Below are 20,810 nucleotides of genomic sequence, written 5' to 3'. Positions count from 1 at the left end.
TGCTCCCTGAGTGCTCCGCTCGTTCCACTGGTTATCTAAATCAATGTTATTATTTTTATTTGGTCTGTTGAACTTGAGTTTAGAGGAGATTTTGCTGCCTTATGTGCCTCAGGCAGCAAAGAAGTATCTGAAGTGTGTTTGTATGTGTGTCTATGTGAGGAGGAAGCCTGAGATCTCAGGGGCTATGGAGAAGAAAAATATTCCCCCCAGAGAAGAAGAAGGGACAGCTGAGACTAATTTGTCGTATTACCTGGCAGCTGGGGGGAAAGTAACATGCCAAACAACCCAAGAGTTTTGCTATGTAATTGGTGTTATTTGCAATTCATATTTTGTGTGTGTGTGTGTGTGTGTGTGTGTAGCATGGGATCGTGTATTTCACAGGTGTCACTGGTTGCAAAAACAAGACTACTTTTCTTTCAGAGCACGTCTCTTCACTTTGTGGAGCTCAGGAGTTTTCTGCCTGCCAGAATGTTAGACACACAGACAAAGCAAGCAAGCAAATTCAACAGCATGCAACTGAATGAAGCAAAAGGTTGTTTTTTTAATTTTGCAGAGAGAAAAAAAATCAGGCTCGTTTGTACTTTCCAGGTGAAATCCCTTTAATAGACTGATATAACTCTTAAAAGGAAAAAAACAAAAGGAAACATGTGATAACTAGATTTTTTTCCCCTCACAGCGCTTGCTGTGCTTGTCCAATCCTGTAACTACAGGAAAATGTTGGTTGTTGATTATCTGGTCTCCTCTGGCGTGATTGAATGATGTATTATTGGCACAGTGTGTGCTTAGCGGATTGAAAAAATACAGATTAGAATGCACTGTTGAACTACATTTTGTCCCTGGATGTGCATGCAAAACACTCCATATTATTACATTAGTTATACACATACTGAACATTACATCTAACATTATTATATTAATTGATGGAAACTGAAGTCTGCAACAGTCAGCTCTGAACACTTTGATTAATTTAGGAACCTTGTCAGCATAAACACCCACTGTTATGGTTGCTATGTCAGCTAATTTATTTGTGTGATCAGAAGGTAGTTAAGATTATTTGCTGCTACGATACTAAAGAATATAATCACACATTATGTTATGTTAAATGTTTATTGGTACACGTCCCATTATTTTTTCTTTCTCTTTCTTCTCTTTGGTCTCTGTGTTCTTGTCTTAAGGTGTTTTCTGCGTGCACTCCAGAATAACATATTTTCTTGAATATAGCAAACATCATAGACAGACCAGTTTAGATAACTATAAAAAATAAATGTTCACCCCTGTGTGGCCGAATGTGATGCATGACCATTTAAACAGTGGGAAGTCAGTCAGTAAGTGAGGGGGCATTGGGCCTGACTGGACCACTCAATGTTCTAGGAAAGGGAGGGCTCAAACTCAGTAATCTAATATGAGCACTTTCAAACAGCCAGTGAGAGCAATTTGGCACAAATGTAACACTATACGATGTGCTTTGTGTTTGAAAGTTACCGTACATAAGTATAGCATATGCCTCAAGACCATCTTCATTAGATATACAACATCTCTACAACACGATGCCTGATCAACAGCAGCATGTTCATCTTGTCATTGTGAGTGCGTTAGCATGCTGATGTAGACTCAAGCTGTGAGTAGTCGGAATAATTGGAATAATCAAGTTTCAGCTTGGAAACTCTGAAAATGTTGGTGCATGACTTGCTGATAAACAATATCACAAATGCAGAGACATTTATGAATTCACATATTGCATATTCATTTTCACATGTAATTTGTAGGTTTATGCTGGAATTGTTGATTGCTGTTCACAAAGAGTGACCTGGATTAGTTAGAGAAGTTATTTATTGGCATAAACCCTGATAAATACAGCCCATCTACTTTGTAGAATCCAAATAATTACTCAAAAGCTTGTAAATGACCTCCCAGCTTGGGAAATAGAACCACCTGAGGAGCACATAAATGCACGTATCACCCCCTCTTTACTTAGTCACTATTCTGTGTATGATAAACGTCCGGTAATTTACTCTATAGTAAGCAGTAAATTAAAACTGATAGATAATTTTGTAACATAGAGCAGCATAGAGCAGCAAATGGAATTTAGCCATCATTCATTATATCACTACTTACACCTGTGACAAGTCAAACCTGTCATTCCCTCCCTGTCTTGAGCTCGTCCTCAGTGCATATAACATCACCTGTCACCATCACATCACCTCCACACCTGCACTCAATTCCCTAATCAGCTCCACAGTATATCTGCCCAGCAGCTATATGTAGCTCTTTGTCATATTGCCTATCCAAGCTGTATTCCAGCCCTCTTGTGCTGTTTTCCTTTCTCCCTTGTTTTTGACCCTCCTCTGCCCTTTCTAGTGTTTGTCAGTTTGTTTCTGCCCTTTTGTACTTGGTTGCCTGTTCTGAGTTTATGTTGTGCTGCAGACATCTACCTTGTTTTCATTTGACAAAGTAACCCTTTCCTTTACTACCTTGCCTCTGGATCATGCTTTTGAGTTATCACTTTGTGTTATTTATGCATGATAGTTCAGGAAATATGAAAAACGAAACTTTGGTCTTAATCAAAACAGCAGAAACATGCCACTGACTTATGACGTATAGTTGACATAGTTAATATAGTTGTCTCCTTAAAGGCATTAAGGCATATCTTAATTGTCTCTTATATTCATAAATTGCAACACAGGACAATAAAAAGGAAACGCCCTAGTGGGAATATTCATATTTCCTATAGATAAATACACGATTGTGATAACAGATTGCAAGATCAGCACTGATTGGCTTAATGTATAGAAGTACTAAAAATTTATCTCCATTAAAAACCACAGCCAGGTTTCTAATTTCCTATTATCCTAGCTGTAGGTTCACACTTGTCCAAATTTAGAAACTTCTGTATGCCCTGAAGCAAGCAAGCAACTCAATACTTCTATCTCAAGTAAGAGAAATCATGAATATCCATAGAGCGTTGTGAATCACCTGAGTCAAATATTGCATTCTGTTTTATGGTGGAAGCGCTTTGATATCAGCCCGGAAATATTGTCTGACTGGAGTGTGTATTCGTTTGGAGTAACTCAAGGATCTTGAATCCGTTTGACTGCAACTGAACACACCTGCCGTCATAACTAAGACCTTTTGAAAACACGATATGTGTAAGTGCTGCCAGAGCCCAGTGGAAAAATCTGCTTCAGGATCCAATCATCACTAAAGCAAAAGTCATCCAAGACAACCAGTAAAAACCAAAACAGTCAGAATGACTAAAATTGTCACGTTGACACTGAAAGTGTGTTGATTGATTTATAATGTCAACTCATGCATTGTGTAACATGCCGGAAAACATTCTACCTCAAAGGTTGCTGGTGCTTGTTGGTAGCCTTTGAGCATTTTTTTTTTCCCTCCAGTGTATAGCTGGCTAGCAATAACTTGTAAAGATGAACTAAGGAAATGAAATTTAGCTTTTGCTACATTTTCACAGCCTAATATATTACATGAGCTTGACATCTCCCTGCACTTCAATTGTTTCATCAGAATGGATGTTTAAAATGCTGTTTCATTTGCTCTGAACAAGTAGGTAAATTATATAATTCAAAATGTTAATATCTTTTTTGTTTGAATGTGGTTTAATGGCATGTCAAAAACAAATCATTTTCACACATTAAAAAGTTGTTGCATTAAAAATCATTAAAAGTTGAACCAAATTTCTGTTGAACCATTTTGTTTACTGACAAAGCTCTTAAGTGTACAGCTTTAAATGCACTTTTTGACTTGATCTAACCTGATGGAATAAACCCAGTCTTTGTGTCATGCTGTTACATTAGTCAGGGAACCTCAGCAACCAGACCTTTGACTTTTGTCCTCAGGAGGTTCAATGGAAAATCACTAGGTTACTCTGATTCCAGTATCTCATCTATCTAGTCTGACTTCAGAGCATCAATGGTGAAGTAAAATCACCTCAGTGGTTCATTTAACAGCTATTCAGGAGTTCTTTGTTGGATCTCCTCAGGTCTGTGACCTTTAAAAAGCAAGGCACAGACAGACAACAAGCTGACGTTTCCCTCAAGCACGGAAACCTTTATTAGCCTTCAAAAGCAACAACAAAATCCTTTCAAATTTACTCCAAAATGAGGTAGCTATCTTATCTCAGCCAATACTTCTTTCACACTTCAAACGCCTACAAGCAATTTCTTCTCCACTGAAACATAACCACTCGTCCCTCTCTTAAACCTTTCGTCTGTTGTGTGTCTGTTTTTATTTTCTTCCTATGCATAAGAGATCATCCTCTTGGGAAAATCAATTTATAGCGAGGCACTGTATGCTGTAAAGATCACGATCAGTATATGAACATAATCCTGATCACAATCATACAAAAATAGATTGGATCTGTAGAAAGAAATATGTACAGAGACCTTAGAGATGACTGACCAGAAACATGAGAATATGTCACTTTACAAACGCAAGACTCTGATTTTAACTCTCACAGTGGGAGCTTTCTGGCAGCGCCCTGTGATACCTGAATGTCAAAGCTTTGTACCATTTTTCAAGGGGAACCTCTGATTATTGAGTGTCAAGCTTTGTGGCCTTGGCTTTTGTGTGTTTGGTGCCATCTGGGCAAAAGAGCATGAGTATTATAATCCATCTGTGTCTGCCATCTGTAACATCAAATTCATACTGTATTAGCATCCTAACTCGAGTCTTGTTCTCCATCAAATTCTGAGGAAAATATCTGGCTCGTTAGCTCCTAAATGCTCTACTATTGTCTGTCTGCTGTTTGCTGGATAGGCAACATTCAGTGGATTTAACAGCAGCTTGATGTGGCGGGATATGGTGTTTTGATGATAGTAGAAGAAGAAAAAGAATCAGCTTTATTGACAGTATATATATTTTTACATACACACATTGAATTCGTCTTCTGCATTTGACCCATCCCTAATTGAACACTAACATGCAACACCCGGCAAATTACATGCAGTGAAACACACACAGGAGCAGTGGGCAGCATCAAGCGCCCGGGGAGCAGACTGGGGGGGTTAAGTGCCTTGCTCAAGGGCACATCAGTCTGGAAAACCAAAACAATGAAATGGTCAGTGGAACTGATGGGAAAAGCAAAATTAGCTGACTGTTTAGTTAATTTGTAATATGATCCCATTTTAGTATGTTACATTTTTTTGACTTTGCACTATTGCCATACTGCCATACATGTTACTGTTTCCTTGACTTTGACTAGGAAACACTGTGCATCTAAAAGCACCATGAGCCATTACACAGTATGAGATATTATTCTATAAAGATAATCATGACTTCCATTGGCTTTGGATAATGTCTTTCCAAAGAGAGGTACACAGTTGAAAAGAAAACACTTATTCCCACAAACTTGTTTTACAAACAACTCGAACTTCATGAAATATTTTTCTGAAGTTCCTAAACCGCCTTCATAACTTTGACTGCAATGTTTTACAGCCTGTAATTAACTGCCTGAGAAAAGGTAACTCTGCTAACTCGGAGCATTCGGGCAACAAATTGTATCCCTCAGTGGATATACACATATAGCATTTTGAAATGAAATCTCTTCTTGGCTTTGATACAGCTCACTGAGTCAGAGCTCACCTACAGAAAGGCGCCACAGGACCGAAGCCAACAGAAGTGCAGTCTTGTGCAAACACAGGATGTCTTAAAGCTCCTCTGTGTGTGTCTTTCAGTTGTTAGTGTGCAGGGTCACTGTGACCCAGCTTATTGGTTAGGTCCCAGCCAACTGCTAAAAATCATTTAAAGCATAAAATTTTCATTGTCAGTCTTTCTCCCAGCCACATGCCAATTTTGCATAAGCCAAGACCATTAACTCTCAAATAGAAAATGCCCATTTAGTTGCCTGCTATGAGGATTCTGCATACACTTTTTGTTTCACTGTCTGAGTACAATATGACATGCAGTGTGCTTGTCCACATCCTTCCCTGAGACAGTCTCTACAGGACTTTTCTGTAGGGTTAGAAACCAGTTCCAAAGCTCATGTAGTTTTAATCAATAAGATAAAATGTTCATAGTGAACTATGTTCCTGAGAAATAGTGCTGTAGAAGAGGGAAGCACGGGGTTTCAGCAAATTTTACTGAATTCACATTAAAATACATTTTAGAGGTTTTCACCCTTGATTTTATTTTCATAATTACTGCTATGATGGAAATTTTAAATTTCACTTTACTTTAATGTAGAACGTCAAATAAATTGCATCATTACAGTAATAGCGGTAGAGTAATAGAACTTGTTGAAAATGTTATTGAAAAAAAAAGCTAAATAAACAAACAAATAAAGCTCTTCAGTGTGATAAGGGCTGGGATTAGGTATGCAGCAGATAAAGTAAGCCTAGCATGTAGATTGTAGTAAGAATGTAGTCAATGTCTTCACAAGCAACTACATGTGTGGCCTATAACCTGCTGCCCTCACTGTGCACTTCAAGCCTGATTGTATCCAACCCTTTTAGAAGCACTCAGCCTTTTACTTTGAACATGTTCCTCATCTGAGTCTGTTGAGCCCTCTGCCAGGTCCGCTGGCATAAACACTTCGTTGGTATCAGATTCAGATACACAGTGACTGTATTAATGCATCCATATTAGGGCTGTCACAATATCAGATTTTCACTTCATGATTCTTGTGGTCAAAGGAATTTAAAGTAATAATTGACTATAATTAACTTTATTTATTGTGTGTTTTGTCTCTTTTGTGGCAAATGAATTACACTCAACAGTAGGGTGGTGGTGAGAGTCTGTAACCATAACCGCACAAAAGTGTCTACAAGAACAATTACACTTAATAAATAGGCAGCCAGATGAACTGAGCCACGAGGAGATTCACAAGGCCTAACCTCTGCGTCGGATTATTTACAAGATATGTTAGTAGCCTAGTTGATATTTATAAAAATGTAATATTAAAACAGACTTTACGCATTGATCATTTACCCATTTAAAATTAAAATATCCCAAAGTAGAATGTCTCTTTAAAGGTGTCTTATCACAACAGTGTAGCCCACATTGCATTATTACCCAGGCAGAATACAAAACAATATGGACTCATTCCCAGGAAACAGCTGAAGTGAGAGAACAGCAAACAGCACTGATAGAATTATGTTCTTTATATTTCAAAGTCATTTCTTTTCCAAAGTCAAGATCAAACCAAACACAAACAAAATAGATAAACTGAGTCTACATACCAAATCATGTGCAGTGATAAACATTCGTTTTAAAGAGATGTATATGATTTACCACCACTGTGCTTTCTCTTTCATACTGGAGTCACGTTCTGAAAATTAAGTGGCTGCTCTGATCTTTGTTGGGTTAAGTCTTTAATGGAACAAAGAAAAAATGGAAAAAGCACCTGGAGTGTGCAATTAACCATGACTTGAAAGGCAAATTAACAGACAAAGATGGAGATTTGTGTTGAAGAATTGCACTGAAGACAGGCTTTGTCATTAAAGGTGAGGAGTCTTAACACATACCATGAATACATGAAGGTTGAACAGCCTGCACTATAATTATTTAAAACATCACAAAGGTCCAGCATAATGCATTTAGTGGCATTTAGCAGTGTGGTTGCAGATAACACCCCTCATTGCGAAAATGCAAAATACCCTCTCTAGAGCCAGCGTTTTGTTGTGATTTGGCTGTCCAACATGGTGGACTCCATGGAAGAGGACCTGCTCCCTCTCTAGATATAAAAGGCTCATTCTAACGATTCTTAGTTCCAGGTTATAATACACAAAGGAAAACGTTATTGTCCATTTCTGCCCCTAAATCCTATACACTGGGCCTTTAAAGTAAGGAATTTTTGAAATCATGTGTCTCTAATCCATCGTTTCTCAGTCCTGGTCCTGAAGGGGCCCTGCCCTGTTCCATCACTCCTGATTCAAATGATCAGCTCATGATCAAGCTCATCAAGTTTTACATAATGGCCTTTCATTTCATTCAGGTGTGTTGAAGCAGGACAGCTGGGCATTTTCTGGCATTTTTAGTGGCCACCTTTGGTTCTTCTACTCACTTGTCAGACATGAAGCAAGTGTTATGTATTCACTTGACAGCTTTCTGCAACTTCACCAACAGATGACACTAAATTCTATCCACTTCCAATGTGTAAGACTAGCATTTCCTCTATGTTTTAGAGGAAGACATTTTGTTTCTTACTGGCCCTACAATTGCTTTAAGCTATTAGCAGCTTTACTTTTCATAAAGCAGTTTTAATGTTTAAATAAATATGGCCACGATGGCCACAAATGACATTCATGGCATTAAAATGAATTCTAAAGCATAGTAACAACGTCGCAAATAGATTACACAATATATATCGAAAGTTAGGTAATATAAGCCACAATAATCTTGTTGTTACATTAGACCCATAGGCTATGCTTGTAGAAGCAAAATCCCTGAGTGTATTGAATTAATCATAGGTGCGTTTTTTTATGAACTTATCTTATTAATTGTAAGACATTATTTTTTTTTCTTATAGTCTTGCAACATTTGACAATTTCATTCAACAATCACTTTAGCCACATAAAAACTGACACTCTGGTGATAGTCAGCAAGTTACATTTTGAAGATCTGCACACTTGAGCAGGCTTAGCTGCCTACACTTTACTTGAAACACTTGATTTATTTTACTTATAATGGTAACTTTTCTTCTCTTGTTATCATCCAGTAAACAAGAGAAGCAAACATTTAAGAGAATCGGCTCCTCATTCTATAACAACTAACTTTTGACTTGTTGCTGTAAAATGTTCTGCCAGTAAACCCGATGTTAAGTGTGTTGAAAGAGACTGTGATGGTGTGAAAAATGTCACATAGGAGGACTTATTCTTCTTTTGTGAAACGAGTTGCTCAGTTTACTCCCACCTAACCTATTTGAATCCACAAACTCTTCTGAGAAAGTTTCCCTTCACAGTTCCGCTAACTGAGCCTTAGTGGTAATGACTGAAAAATTCACTCTGGGGAAACTCATTCATTCTCTCGTAGGAGTTACAGAAAGTGGATAGATGGATGGATATCATCAAAACAGTTTTATGTCAGGTCCCCTGTGGAATGACTGAGTCCTTCTCTCTGAGCTCAGAGCACAAACATCAGAGGCCAGCCGGATGATTTTCCATCCCCATAACACAAATTGGTCTGGCTTTAATAGTTGATGCGAGCTGAAATGGGAGGAATTGTTGTCCTAAAGGCTGTTCATCTGATAATGATGAGCAATTAGAGGAGTACTAAGGCTTTGAATGAAAGCTTGGCAATCTGCTCTACAGCTTCACGGTCATAATGGTGTTTCACATCCAAAATAATAAGAGATCCAAAGCTTCAAACAGCAACAACAGATAGTGATGTTTTTCTGGATGTGAAGTTTTTGGGTTGGTTGTTTTTTTTGTTTTTTTTTTCAAAACTTGTCTTTATGGTTGGAATCACTTATCAGTATACCAATAATTATAGTTAATGGCGTCATTCATGCTAATCAAATATCCCAACATACCATCCTGGTATGAAAACACACTTTTTGTGCTCAATACAACACAAACACTATGAGTCCAGTAAACTTGAATTTTAGCATTAACTTAACAAGCAGCCACATACCTGCAAAGTATCTGTAGCGCAAACAAGTTTAATTTTTTTTTTCATAGCTTTGGACATAAATTTTGTCCATGGTGACAGCGACAAACTTTGTTCAAATAACACAATTTTAAAGGCGGTAACACAGTGGTTGCTACCAGAGAATGAAAGAGCTTTAAGAGCTTTCGCTTCTGAATCTCAAACATCTTTCATTCCATCAATATTGTGACAACTCCCTCTAGCACAAATGCTAAATATAACTACACGATGTGAGCAAGCGTGTGATTAATGACCGAGTTGTTTCTTTGCAGGTGTGCAGATATCTGGCTTTGAGAATGCAATTGTCCATTTTCCACGTTAAGTTGTGAAATTCATTTAATTTCTGTCTGTTGATGCTGCCATAGTCCTTGTTCATTCATGAAGATTGATTAAGCCCCTACAAATGTACATTGTGAGCACAATACAATAGGAGTTCCACTGTCAAAGATGATCAGTAGTCTTGTATTTATTTACTGGGAATTTAAGATTACAAGTTTTTAATTTGCAGCTCACCCTCACATTTTCTCTGTGAACAAACAAAAAGTGTCATGTTTGCAGTTTACCCACACACATCAATGAAAATGAGCAGATGAAGTAACCTGTCTTTACCTTTGCCTGTTTGTACATGTGATATGTTTGACGACTTTTAGGAGTTATGGGAACTGGAAATGTGGAAAAGCCCGGGTGAATAATGAATGAAGAACCTTTACCGAAGGGCCATAAAAATGTATGGCACTATCCATCTCCTCCATCAAGCCCTCGGATCGATAGACAAAACATTAAATACTACTTCTGCGCACTGTATAAATAGATTGCAATGCAACAATAAATAATCCTCAATTTGAAACATGGATCAAAATCACCTCAGGGAATAAATCTTATATCCTTATATCAAAACTACCATGAGGCAAAGATGTTATGTAAAAAAAAGTTTTATTATTCATCAGAATGTAAAAATCAGCATAATTAATCAGTTATTTATATATTAAACGTTTTAGAACAGAAAAAAAAAGCGTCCAGTCATCATACAACCTAGCCAAACCATCACGAGCTGCTGTAAATGACCAGTCAGCCTGAGAAATGCAGTACCATTGCACTGTAGCTAATTCAACCTGAGCTCAACAACTTCGTTATCATGCATTAGCTAATGAGCTTCAGCTGCTGACTACAGCTGCAGAACAGTAACAGATCTTACACCGAACACTGACTCAGACGTCCTGTACGAATAAATTAACCAACAGTGTTTCTGGATGTCCTGCTGTCAACTGAATGACATAAAAAAGGCATTACTTAAAGCTAGGCACCTAATCTGGAAACGGGGTGCATTCAAGGCCTAATTAAGACAAAAGTTTCATTTATGATTTAAAAAAAAAAGAAGAAAAGAATCATCAGCGATTAAAACAATCTGGATTATAAATCATTGGAGTTAGGAATCAGAACCCATAAAACAAAAAGAGCATGACAGATTAAATACCCAGAATGGTAGTACTAATATGAGTTGGCAGTAACCAGATTGGCTGGTTATTTCAACACTTTGAAAATATAAAAGATACAAAAACAGGAAAAGTTCCTCCAGCAGACACACAGATGACAGACATGCTGTAATGCACTTGGATGGATTTCACCAAACAGAGTAGACCTGTTTCAGAGTTTATCATGAAGCAGCTCTGGACCTCAGGTGGCAGACTGGCTTTAAAGTGGTCATGCTGTAGCTGAAGGGTCACAGATTGTAAATCACTGTTGTAAAGGATCAGCTAAATGGCTGAAATGTACATTTCACAGTCAGGGTTTTCTTTTATGTTTCTTTTTCTTTCCTCATAACATTTAACTGTTAAATCAACCACTTTGCTGCGCACATACACGAATGCTGCAGTTCCTGGCCAGCTGTGACAGTCATGTAGCCAGTGTAAACAGTTTACTGTGTGTTTTAAGAGAAGATTTCTGACTGCTCCACTACAAACCACTTGCATGACTGCTTGGAGGGCTTTATCCATACATACATCCTAAGTTAGAAAACAGGAGATTAGGAGAAACATTCAGACACTGGTGTTTTCTCTTGAACCCCAAAATCCTTCAACTTTGCTATCTCATCATTGTAAAAAGTAACTCCAGATACTCAGAGTCCGGTCGGTCCCTGAAGTCCCTCTGGCTGAAAATGACATGGGCCTCAGTGTCGCAATGCACAACATGGCCCTAAAAAGAGTTACCGTAGAGAGGTAACCTCACAGGACATGCTTGTGGGGATCTTTATGCTAGACACAGATAACAATGTTTCTTTGTGAGTTCATATAAAAACTTTTCAGTGACCACCGTGTCCATTTTCTGTGTAGCACAGTGAGCCCTGGTGGGCATCTGTGGTAAAGCAGAAGCAGTAGCAGCAGCAGCAGCGCCGCCGCTACCTGGATGCATCAGGAACGAGTCTCTTAAACCAGCTGCCCACAGCCATGTCTACTCTCAGAACCAGTGTGACCCCGATCAGCAGTGACACGCTGCTCACCAGGAACCCTGAGGCCTCGAACATTAACCTGAAAGGAGAAGATAGAGGAGCCTGTAAGGATGGATGAAGGACACAAATTCCAACTGAGAGTCCAACTTTTTCAAACCTTAAAATGTTCGTTGTAATTTAAATTTCATAACATGACAATATAGCACATCTTATCCAGATAGTTGTTCTATAAATCTGTCAATCTTTTGTTCATAAGCTGAATAACATCAATAAAAAAAAAATAAAGGTAGGCATTCCTCCTGATGAGCAGATGTAAATATGTATCTCTTACAGCGGTCACTCACAGAAGCGCAGAGCTTCACTACTGTGCGTTCACTGAACAGCCCAGGTAGAGCAGATTGGCAGTTACATATCCTCAAAAGCCTTTACTGTTAGTGAGTCTGTGTGAAGTGGAACATCATTTCAGGCAACTTACTTGGGTGCAAAAACCTTCCACACCATTAGGTGTCTCCTGAGAATAGCAGCTGCACAGACTGAAGCGAAGACCTGTGAAAAGATACACAGATACTCACTCAGTGGAGTGATGGACTGGGGAAGAGGGGTGCACACTGAACAAAGTGGGACTTAATTCCAGGTTATAAATCCGACATTGAATTAAATGATTTAGACTGGTGATCAAACAAAGATAGGTAAAAGAAGATAATTAAGCAAGTCTGAGTCTGTGCAGGTCGAACAAAAGCATTTAATGTTTGTACCTGTGCCCCAAGAATAAAGAGGTAGCGTGCTGAGAGTTGCAGAAGGGCAGAGCTGAACTGCTGGGGGTTTTCCCTCAGTCTCATCTCCATCACAGCGTCCTCTCCTTCATCCCCACAAGCTTTTCCTCCCCTGCTGCCGCGTACTTCACACACCAGAGGCCAGAACAGCAGCAGAGGACAACCCACTGAAGGCAATGGGACATGGACACAAATAGTCAGCAATTACCAACTCTCTTTTACATTAATTCTGTGCATTCTCAGTTTCGACATTCCCCGAAATAATATATACTTTTTGTGTGTCTCAATGCGCCTACCTTGGCACTAAACTTAAGATCTCTGGCATGACAAACGTGCACTTGACAAAGCACCTTTCTAGGAGTCAATCAGACTTATTCTATATATTATAACAACAATGAAAACTTTAAAATTGCACCTTAACTCCAAATACATGATTAGCACGTCAAGGTGGTGTAAACACAGCTTCTCATGATGAGTGTATTTTATGAAATTCAAGAGTCTTTATTGTATACCATATGTTAGAACCTTGTATTTTTGTGTTTGTTTTGTTTTTTTAATTTGAAGATAGATAGATAGATAGATACTTTATTGATACCGAGGGAAATTCAAGATATTCAATATATTTAAGATACTTTCTTTTATGGCATGGTGATGCGGTAGTTAGCACTGTCGCCTCACAGCAAGGGGGTTTCAGGTTCAAGTCTGGTGTGGGCTTCTCTGTGTGGAGTTTGCATGTTCTCCCTGTGCCTGCGTGGGTTTTCTCTGGGTTCTCCATGCACATTAGGCTAATTGGCTACTCTACATTGCCCCTAGGTGTGAGTGTGTGAGCATGTGGTTGTCTGTCTTTGTGTGTCAGCCCTGCGACTGACTGGCGACCAGACCAGGGTGTACCCTGCCTCTTTCCTGTAGTCAGCTAGAATAGGCTCCAGCATCCCTGTGACCCTGATGGATAAGCGGTATAGAAAATGGATGGATAGACTTTCTTTTATTTGATTTGTTGCTTAAAGTATGTTCTCATACTCCCAGCAGAATCCTATTACAGTAATCCCATTAAACTCACTGATCCATTTATTGCTGTCTCATTGTTAATGATTACCTGCGAACAAGATGTGTGAGGCAAAAGTGTTGAGGGTGACCAGTGAGGCAGGCAGGATGGTGCCTGTGTGTCCATCAGGGAATCCCACGAAGGCAGCGCCCCACTGGATGGAAGGGAAGGTGGGGAGGTGACCTGTGGCATGGAAGAACTGTGTGGCAGCCAGAGACCACAGCACCACTGGAGTCCAGGGCACATTAAAGTCAGCTGAAGAAAACAATTGGAGGTCGGTGAGCGGAGTAAAATCAGAAAAAACATGACATAATGGACAGAAATAACATGACATAATGGCCAAACAAACAAAAGATGCACGATTCAAAGAATCTCACCAGTAAATGCTCCATGCAGGCCACTGAGGGTAGTGGAGGAGGCATGAATGTGCAACAGAGCTCCCATTTCAAGCAGCAGCAGGAGGAAAGACAGCGCCATGCCCTCTGGGTGCAACAGCAGCAGACCAATTCCCAGCAGGCCACAAAACAGCAGCAAAGGGGCAGAGTACACAGTTCCCAATCCATAGGCCTCCACAGCGGGCCCACTGGCCACCTCACTGCCTCTGCTCAGCTCTCCATCATCCAAGGAACGACGCATGCGCTGGTAGATCTGGGGGATGAGGTGGTGCAACTCGGCTTGGGGGCTGATGCCAGTGCTCGCTCGGTAGCGGGGAGGGGGCAGGGATGAACCTCTGGCTGTAGCTGCAGCCCTGGTCTTCACAAACACAGTGAGAGGGTCTAGCCAGATCAGCAGCAGCCCCAATCCTAGGAGAAAGAAGGCAGCCCTGGGGAGGGCTATCTGGGCCAGGCTGATCAGCTCAGCCAGATTCCTAAAACTGTCCTCTGGAGTTGCACTAACAGCCCAGTGGAGCCCCAGGCACATGGACAGCAGTGGCAGTATCCAGCGGGCTGTGAACACCGTCCCTCCTGAGGAGTTCAGATTACCATAGTGGCGGAGGCAGCGTCTCAGCAGATATGTCCACAAGCCCAGGGAGCAGACAGAGAGGATGTAGTGGAGGTTCTTCAACTGGTTGTCTTGTAACCGGGAAAGAGGGGAGAGGAACGGGGACGGCTGGCAGGAGCCTTGTTCTTCCCGACAGCCATGGAAGGAGAGGGAGAAGTACAGGCTGCCAACAAGGAGCCCTAAGCAGGTTACAAGTGTGCAGCTTTCTTTCCTCACAGTCGATGGGGACAAAGCTGCAGAAGGCAGGAGCCCTGCAGCCTTAAAAGGGTCATGGCTGGGGGGCAGGAGCAGGCCATCCCAGTTGAGATGGATAGGAATGTAGAGAGCCAGAGAGAGCACCAGAAAGGTCACCGCACGGCCTTCTGCGATCACATAGCTATCCGATAGCAGGGAGGCACAACGGAGCAGCGACACCAAGAGAGGGGGGACGAAGAGGCGACGTGGGGCCAGCCAGCTGACGCGCTTTGGGGCTTTAAATCCATTCTTTGCCACAGTAACAGTTCTAGACTGATGAGCCCTCCAGAGGAAAAGAAGTTCAGAGCTGAGAGCAGCTGCTGCCAGGCACCATGCTACCTCTACATAGCCCTGTGCGAGTAGCTGACCAGCAGCCACGCAACCCCCCGCTGTTAGTGCCACAACAACTGAGGCTTTCAGTCCAGGACCACCTTCCCTGATCAGCACAAGGGACAGCTCAGAGAGAATGAAACACGTTAGGCAGGCAAATGCTAGGATGGCTAGACCTGCTGCCATTTTGAGTGGGTTGAATCGAGCCCACGTGGCTCGGCAGGTGTTTCTGACAGAGGTGAGGTAGGCCTGCAGGGAGGCTGCCAGCTGTGGAGAGGGTGACCGACCCTCTTTAACTGCGGTGAGGTACTCAGTGGAGAGGTGGGAAAATTCAGCCTTCAATTGAGACAGGCTCTCTGGTGGGATGTCTTTGGCCATGCCAGAGTAAGTCTCTAGGAAACGGTTGACCTTCAGAAACAGAATGGTCACAGGAGGCGAAATGAATTAAACAACATTACTGAACATGCTCCAGGATACGTGAAATATGAAGAGATTTCTGTGTGGAGACTTTTAAAAAAAAAAAATCAGCTCTTTACTGAGCAGAGTACCTGTTTTGCATTGATCCATAGTGCCTCCAGCTGGCTGAGACCTCCAACTGCGCCTCCCGACTGCCTATGAGAGGGGAATAAAGGCAAGAGGACCTGGCCCACGTTGCTGTAGGGGATGGGAACTCCCAGCAGCAGAGCCAGGGTGGGCACCAGGTCTGTCTGAGGCACCACATCCGGTTCACTCTATAAACATGAAGCAAAACAGAAGCCTGCTGTGTCAGATTACTACTCTGCCATTTAAAGGGCTGTTCTAACATTTAAGAAGATCCTCTGTGTGATCAATCTTCCTCTTAGTGCAACACACACACAGACACTGCAGTGCTTCATATGACATGTGTGACATGACAATGCCATGGGATATTACTCAACCCCAAGAACTAGTTCTGGCCACAGGAGCAGAGGGGAAGAAGAGCTGCTAAGGGAGTCGGGATGTAAGCCGGGTGTGAAGGTTTTTTTTTTTTTTTGCCTTGTAGACACAGACACAAGTGGAATAATTAAAACTAAAGTGAAAAGCAAGTAACAACAGCATGCAACTAGTACGCCTGGGGGATACTGTGAGGTTGTCAGAACAATATAAGTGCCAGCTGTTTTTTGACATTTACAAAGGAAAAGTTGAAAACATAAGCAAAAAAACACGCACCTGTTTATTCCAATACATTCAAGGTTTTGTAATCGGCCACTTAATTGGTTTGTTGTGACCAGCATGTTGTAGTGGCTAAAATTTAAAAACTTTAGATAGATGCTCTCTGACTGACATTAATGAGCATGAAAATCGAGATTTTGTTTTCAGAAGATAAGAGCCTGCAGTTTATCTTTACACTTCCAAACATGCTAACTGCCTATGATTAATACTCACGCAACTGCAACAAGCATAGATGAAACCACCCGAGATTTTTCAACGACTACCTGCTTAAATTTCTCCAGAAGTCGCTGTAGACCTCGAACTGCAAGCGGATTCTGAATAAATGTAACCCACCATTGCAGTGGCGTATATAAGTGAGATTGCTGGATTTGTTTAGTCCTTGTGAAAAACAACTGATTGCTGAATAAGAGAGTTTCTAAAAGGACACCATGTCAAATTATCTCCCTTTTCCTCGTAGAAGTGCCATTTCTGAGTACTCGTGTAACCTGTGATTTCCCACAATGGATTATGTAACGTTCCAATTATGCTGAAATTTAGGAAATCAGCATTCACTTATCTTGTGTGAGATCCACTTTTATCCCTGAAAGGGCCGAGACGACCTGCCACCATCAATTTAGCAGATTCGAGGAACCGCACAGCCGACCGTGAACAGAGACGATCATGCACACAATGGTTTGATGTGTCATGTTTATAATACAGCAAACAGTCTACTGATTTGAAGAGATGAACATGATTTAAATGGATATTCGCTCGTAAAATAGAAAGAAACATAAAAACGCAAGCACACAGAAGCAAAGAGTCACAGGATTTTCCTCTGGTTCCTCAGTAGCTCATTTGTGGACTGAATGTGTTGTTTGATAGGATTTTATGTTCTTTCAAAAGATCCAGGAGTCAAATGTTTCTTTCTGCCAATCATGAATGTAATATAATGAGTCTGTTCTGTAAACTTTCATCAGTGTTCATCTCTCACTCTGCATTTCATTTACATCCAGTTAACAGATTTCTGGCATTTAACAAAGACAAGATAGGACATCTGATGTTAAATGTGCCAACCAGCAAAATCAGTCTTACTGAGCCAAGACTGTGCTCGACAAATCACAGTTTTTATTACTATTCTGTTATACTTTCTTATCATCACAGTTTATCTCTTTTAGAAGAAGAAGAAGAATCAGCTTTATTGACAGTATATACTGTATATTTTTACATACACACACTGAATTCATCTTCTGCATTTGACCCGTCCTTAGTTGAACACACACATGCAACACCCGGCAAATTACATGCAGTGAAACACACACAGGAGCAGTGGGCAGCATCAAGCACCCTATTGGGGGGTTAGGTGCCTTGCTCAAGGGCACATCAGCCGGCTAATGTAAGGGGGAGCATTTTTCGCATTAATCACTCCACCACACCCAAATTTTTCCTGCCTGTCCGGTGGTGGAATCGAACCGGTGACCCTCCGATCACAAGCCGCCTCTAGGCCGCGGCTTCCCCCATAGGCAACAGGACAGCTCATACACTTTTCAGGATTGAGGGTCTTTAGTCTTAACTGATTATAAACCCCCCATTTCTGGCAGTTAGTACCTTATGTTTTACACTTAATTAGAGTTCCAGGAATAATTTAATTATGCTTATTTATTTTCTTTACGTAGAACTATGCTTTAGTGATAACCACAGTATGTTTTACATGTTTCTACCATTTTCATTTCTGATAGAAGCTGATAAGGACAGCATAAAAGTTGAATAAAGCTGTCTATTGTCCATAGTGACATATGAGAACTTGATTACAAAATAACTTTTGTGATTCTTTTGCATAATTACACCAGTCGTGTCGGTGTTAAAGCCGATCGTGACAAAAGGCAGCCACTACACTAACCTGAGAGAGTGGCGTCGGAAACAGAGGGGATGGACTGTAGAGGAAGATAGCCGCATCGGTCTCCTTCTGACTTTCTCCACCATGATCTCCGGTGTCCGTCATCCCATGATCTCCCATCACCACCAAGAGGGTGTCATTCTCCAAACGGTCCATCACGGATCTGGAAGAAATGGACGAGCAAGGTCAAAAGGGTGTCGTAAAGAGATTAATCAGGATTCCCGCCTATAGAATCCATGTTTCCTCAAATGTGGATTGGCTCATTTTATTAAGGCTCATCGCACTGCACAATCTTTTCCCACTAAATTTCCTTACTATGTATTGTTTTCTATAATTTAGGTCAAATTTATTGTCTTATTTTGTTACAATAAACAGTGTAACTATGTGACATATCTACAGTCATACAGGTGCACTATGACAGCACATGACGGTGACTGATTGCTGTAAAACAAGCTTACAGCAGCAGCTGTTGTCTGACCTGATGACTCCATCCATCTGGGTGAGCTTGTCGGCCATGGCCGGGTGGTCGGGACCAAACCTGTGACCACAGTGATCCACTCCAAGGAAATGAGCCACCAGAACATCCCAGTCATCCCCAACCACTGTCAAAAAACAACAGCAAGTGACAGACCGACAGATGTGAAGTGCAAGTTCAAGGGGACCAAACAACCCTCTGCTTTACACTCTATTAATACGTCAGCTACTTATGATCACGGTACAATAAAAATCATATCAAATAAATACATACTGGTAGTGTAGAGGTGCTGGAGGATCCCATTGTCCACAGTGTGTAGATCCTTGACATTAAAAGAAGGGAAAGGCAGAGAGCGGTGGAACCTCTTAGGAAAAAGACTCTCCCAAGTGTCGTCACCCATGAACACCACTCTCTTGCCTGTGATTGGATGCCCACATTTAAAATGAACAGATGCGACAAAACCATTAGTTTAATCCAGCACATTTTCACCTTTGTTTCAAAAGTGTACAAAACATCTGCACAGTCATATAACTCCCTAATTTTCACAACAGGAAACGCAACTTGTCCAATGTCTTAAGTTTATCTTTTTCCAATACTGTGATATATCAGACTTTTACAACATATTAACAACATACTGGCACATTGCCTTCTTATCATGAGCAGAAATTTCTGCCCCCTTGGTACGTAAAAAGTGATAGAAAGTAAAACAGCACACTGCGTATCACAGACACAACTGGATCCACTCACCCACTTGTCCAAACTGGTGGATGAGGTTGTCCTCTAAAATGGCACTGGATGCAAAATTATTACCTACATCCACAAAAGTAGGTAAGGAGCCAGTGGTGAACCCCTTGATCCTCTGCATGGTGGTCGTGGGTGGGTCAGCACGAAAAGGGTACAGGCGGCTGTGAGAAGGCCTGAATGAGACCGTCTCCTCCAGCACGGGCAGCTTGTTCTCATAAGGTCGGGGCGCCGTGTTGTTGGGGTCGAACCGGGCGAAGTCAATCTTTAGCGCGTCAATGATGAGGAGCACGGCCCTGCGGAACCGCGGCTGGGCGCGGCAGAAGTCCACTGACTCCTCTCCGGGCTGCAACACGTCTCCGCAGGTGCTGGTCCTGTTCACTTCCAGCCTCACTAACAGGAATCCACCCACAAACAGGTAGATGCCCACAAAGTAAACCGCACACATCCAAAGGAGCAGGGACAGCACCGGGAGCCCCTTCATCCTAAACATACACATAGACACCAACACACACAGGTGACAGCAGCAACGTTACAGGTAATATAATTTTTTGTTTCACACTAAGGTATCAAGTCAGAGTAGCAGCTGTCTCTGGACAACGCCTGCTACCGGAGAAGCTAATACGGGTAAAGTGTAACTCGACAGAAACCCAAAAGTTCCCCTCGCGCTGTTGAGACGTAACAGGATACGTTTATTGGCTAATATTAAGAGGAGGAGAACGTAAACGTTAGTTAAATTAACGCAGTTAGCTGCGGCTAGCTCGTCTCGTTCTTGTCACTGACCTTGTAGCAGTCTGGTATTCGTCCTCTCTCGGCCGGAGGGCGGACGTGAATGTGTGCGTTAACAACACAGGCACAGGTGTCTCAGGTAAACAGAGAACGACGCGACACCACGCTCACCTTCATTGGGACACCGGTACAACGAGATTAGATGGCTGGTGACGGCTAGGAACTTCAGCGTACGTGCAACAAGGCGGAAGTAAACGGCGGACGTTTTTCTAAGTTACACCATACTAAATTTAAAAAATGTTGCCCTGATCTGGGACTTTCAGGCACCGTTTTTGGTTTTGGATGTTGGACAGAATAGGTGAAACAAAACC

The 20,810-nt window shown here is 41.4% G+C and overlaps 1 protein-coding gene across 2 annotated transcripts; it reads right to left on the bottom strand.

Moving 5' to 3' along the window:
- Positions 1 to 10,514: 10,514 nt before the first annotated feature.
- pigo (phosphatidylinositol glycan anchor biosynthesis, class O) lies at positions 10,515 to 20,695 on the bottom strand. Of its 2 annotated transcripts, none has more exons than XM_046375609.1 (11): positions 20,611 to 20,695; positions 19,717 to 20,195; positions 19,243 to 19,386; positions 18,973 to 19,096; positions 18,498 to 18,657; positions 15,979 to 16,161; positions 14,242 to 15,838; positions 13,916 to 14,119; positions 12,802 to 12,986; positions 12,522 to 12,592; positions 10,515 to 12,125 (listed from the first exon to the last, which is right to left on the bottom strand). In XM_046375609.1, the coding sequence occupies exons 2-11, from the start codon at positions 20,192 to 20,194 to the stop codon at positions 11,996 to 11,998; spliced, it is 3,276 nt and encodes a 1,091-aa protein (XP_046231565.1). In that variant the 5' UTR covers position 20,195; positions 20,611 to 20,695; the 3' UTR covers positions 10,515 to 11,995. The 2 variants fall into 2 exon arrangements, with proteins under 2 accessions (XP_046231565.1, XP_046231564.1); XM_046375608.1 differs by having other exon boundaries at positions 20,494 to 20,690.
- Positions 20,696 to 20,810: the final 115 nt, after the last annotated feature.

Source organism: Scatophagus argus, chromosome 20, assembly GCF_020382885.2.
Source record: "Scatophagus argus isolate fScaArg1 chromosome 20, fScaArg1.pri, whole genome shotgun sequence".
Classification (NCBI taxonomy): domain Eukaryota; kingdom Metazoa; phylum Chordata; class Actinopteri; family Scatophagidae; genus Scatophagus; species Scatophagus argus.
The sequence above is the reverse complement of the archived record's forward strand: the minus strand, read 5'-3'. Positions and strand labels throughout refer to the sequence as shown.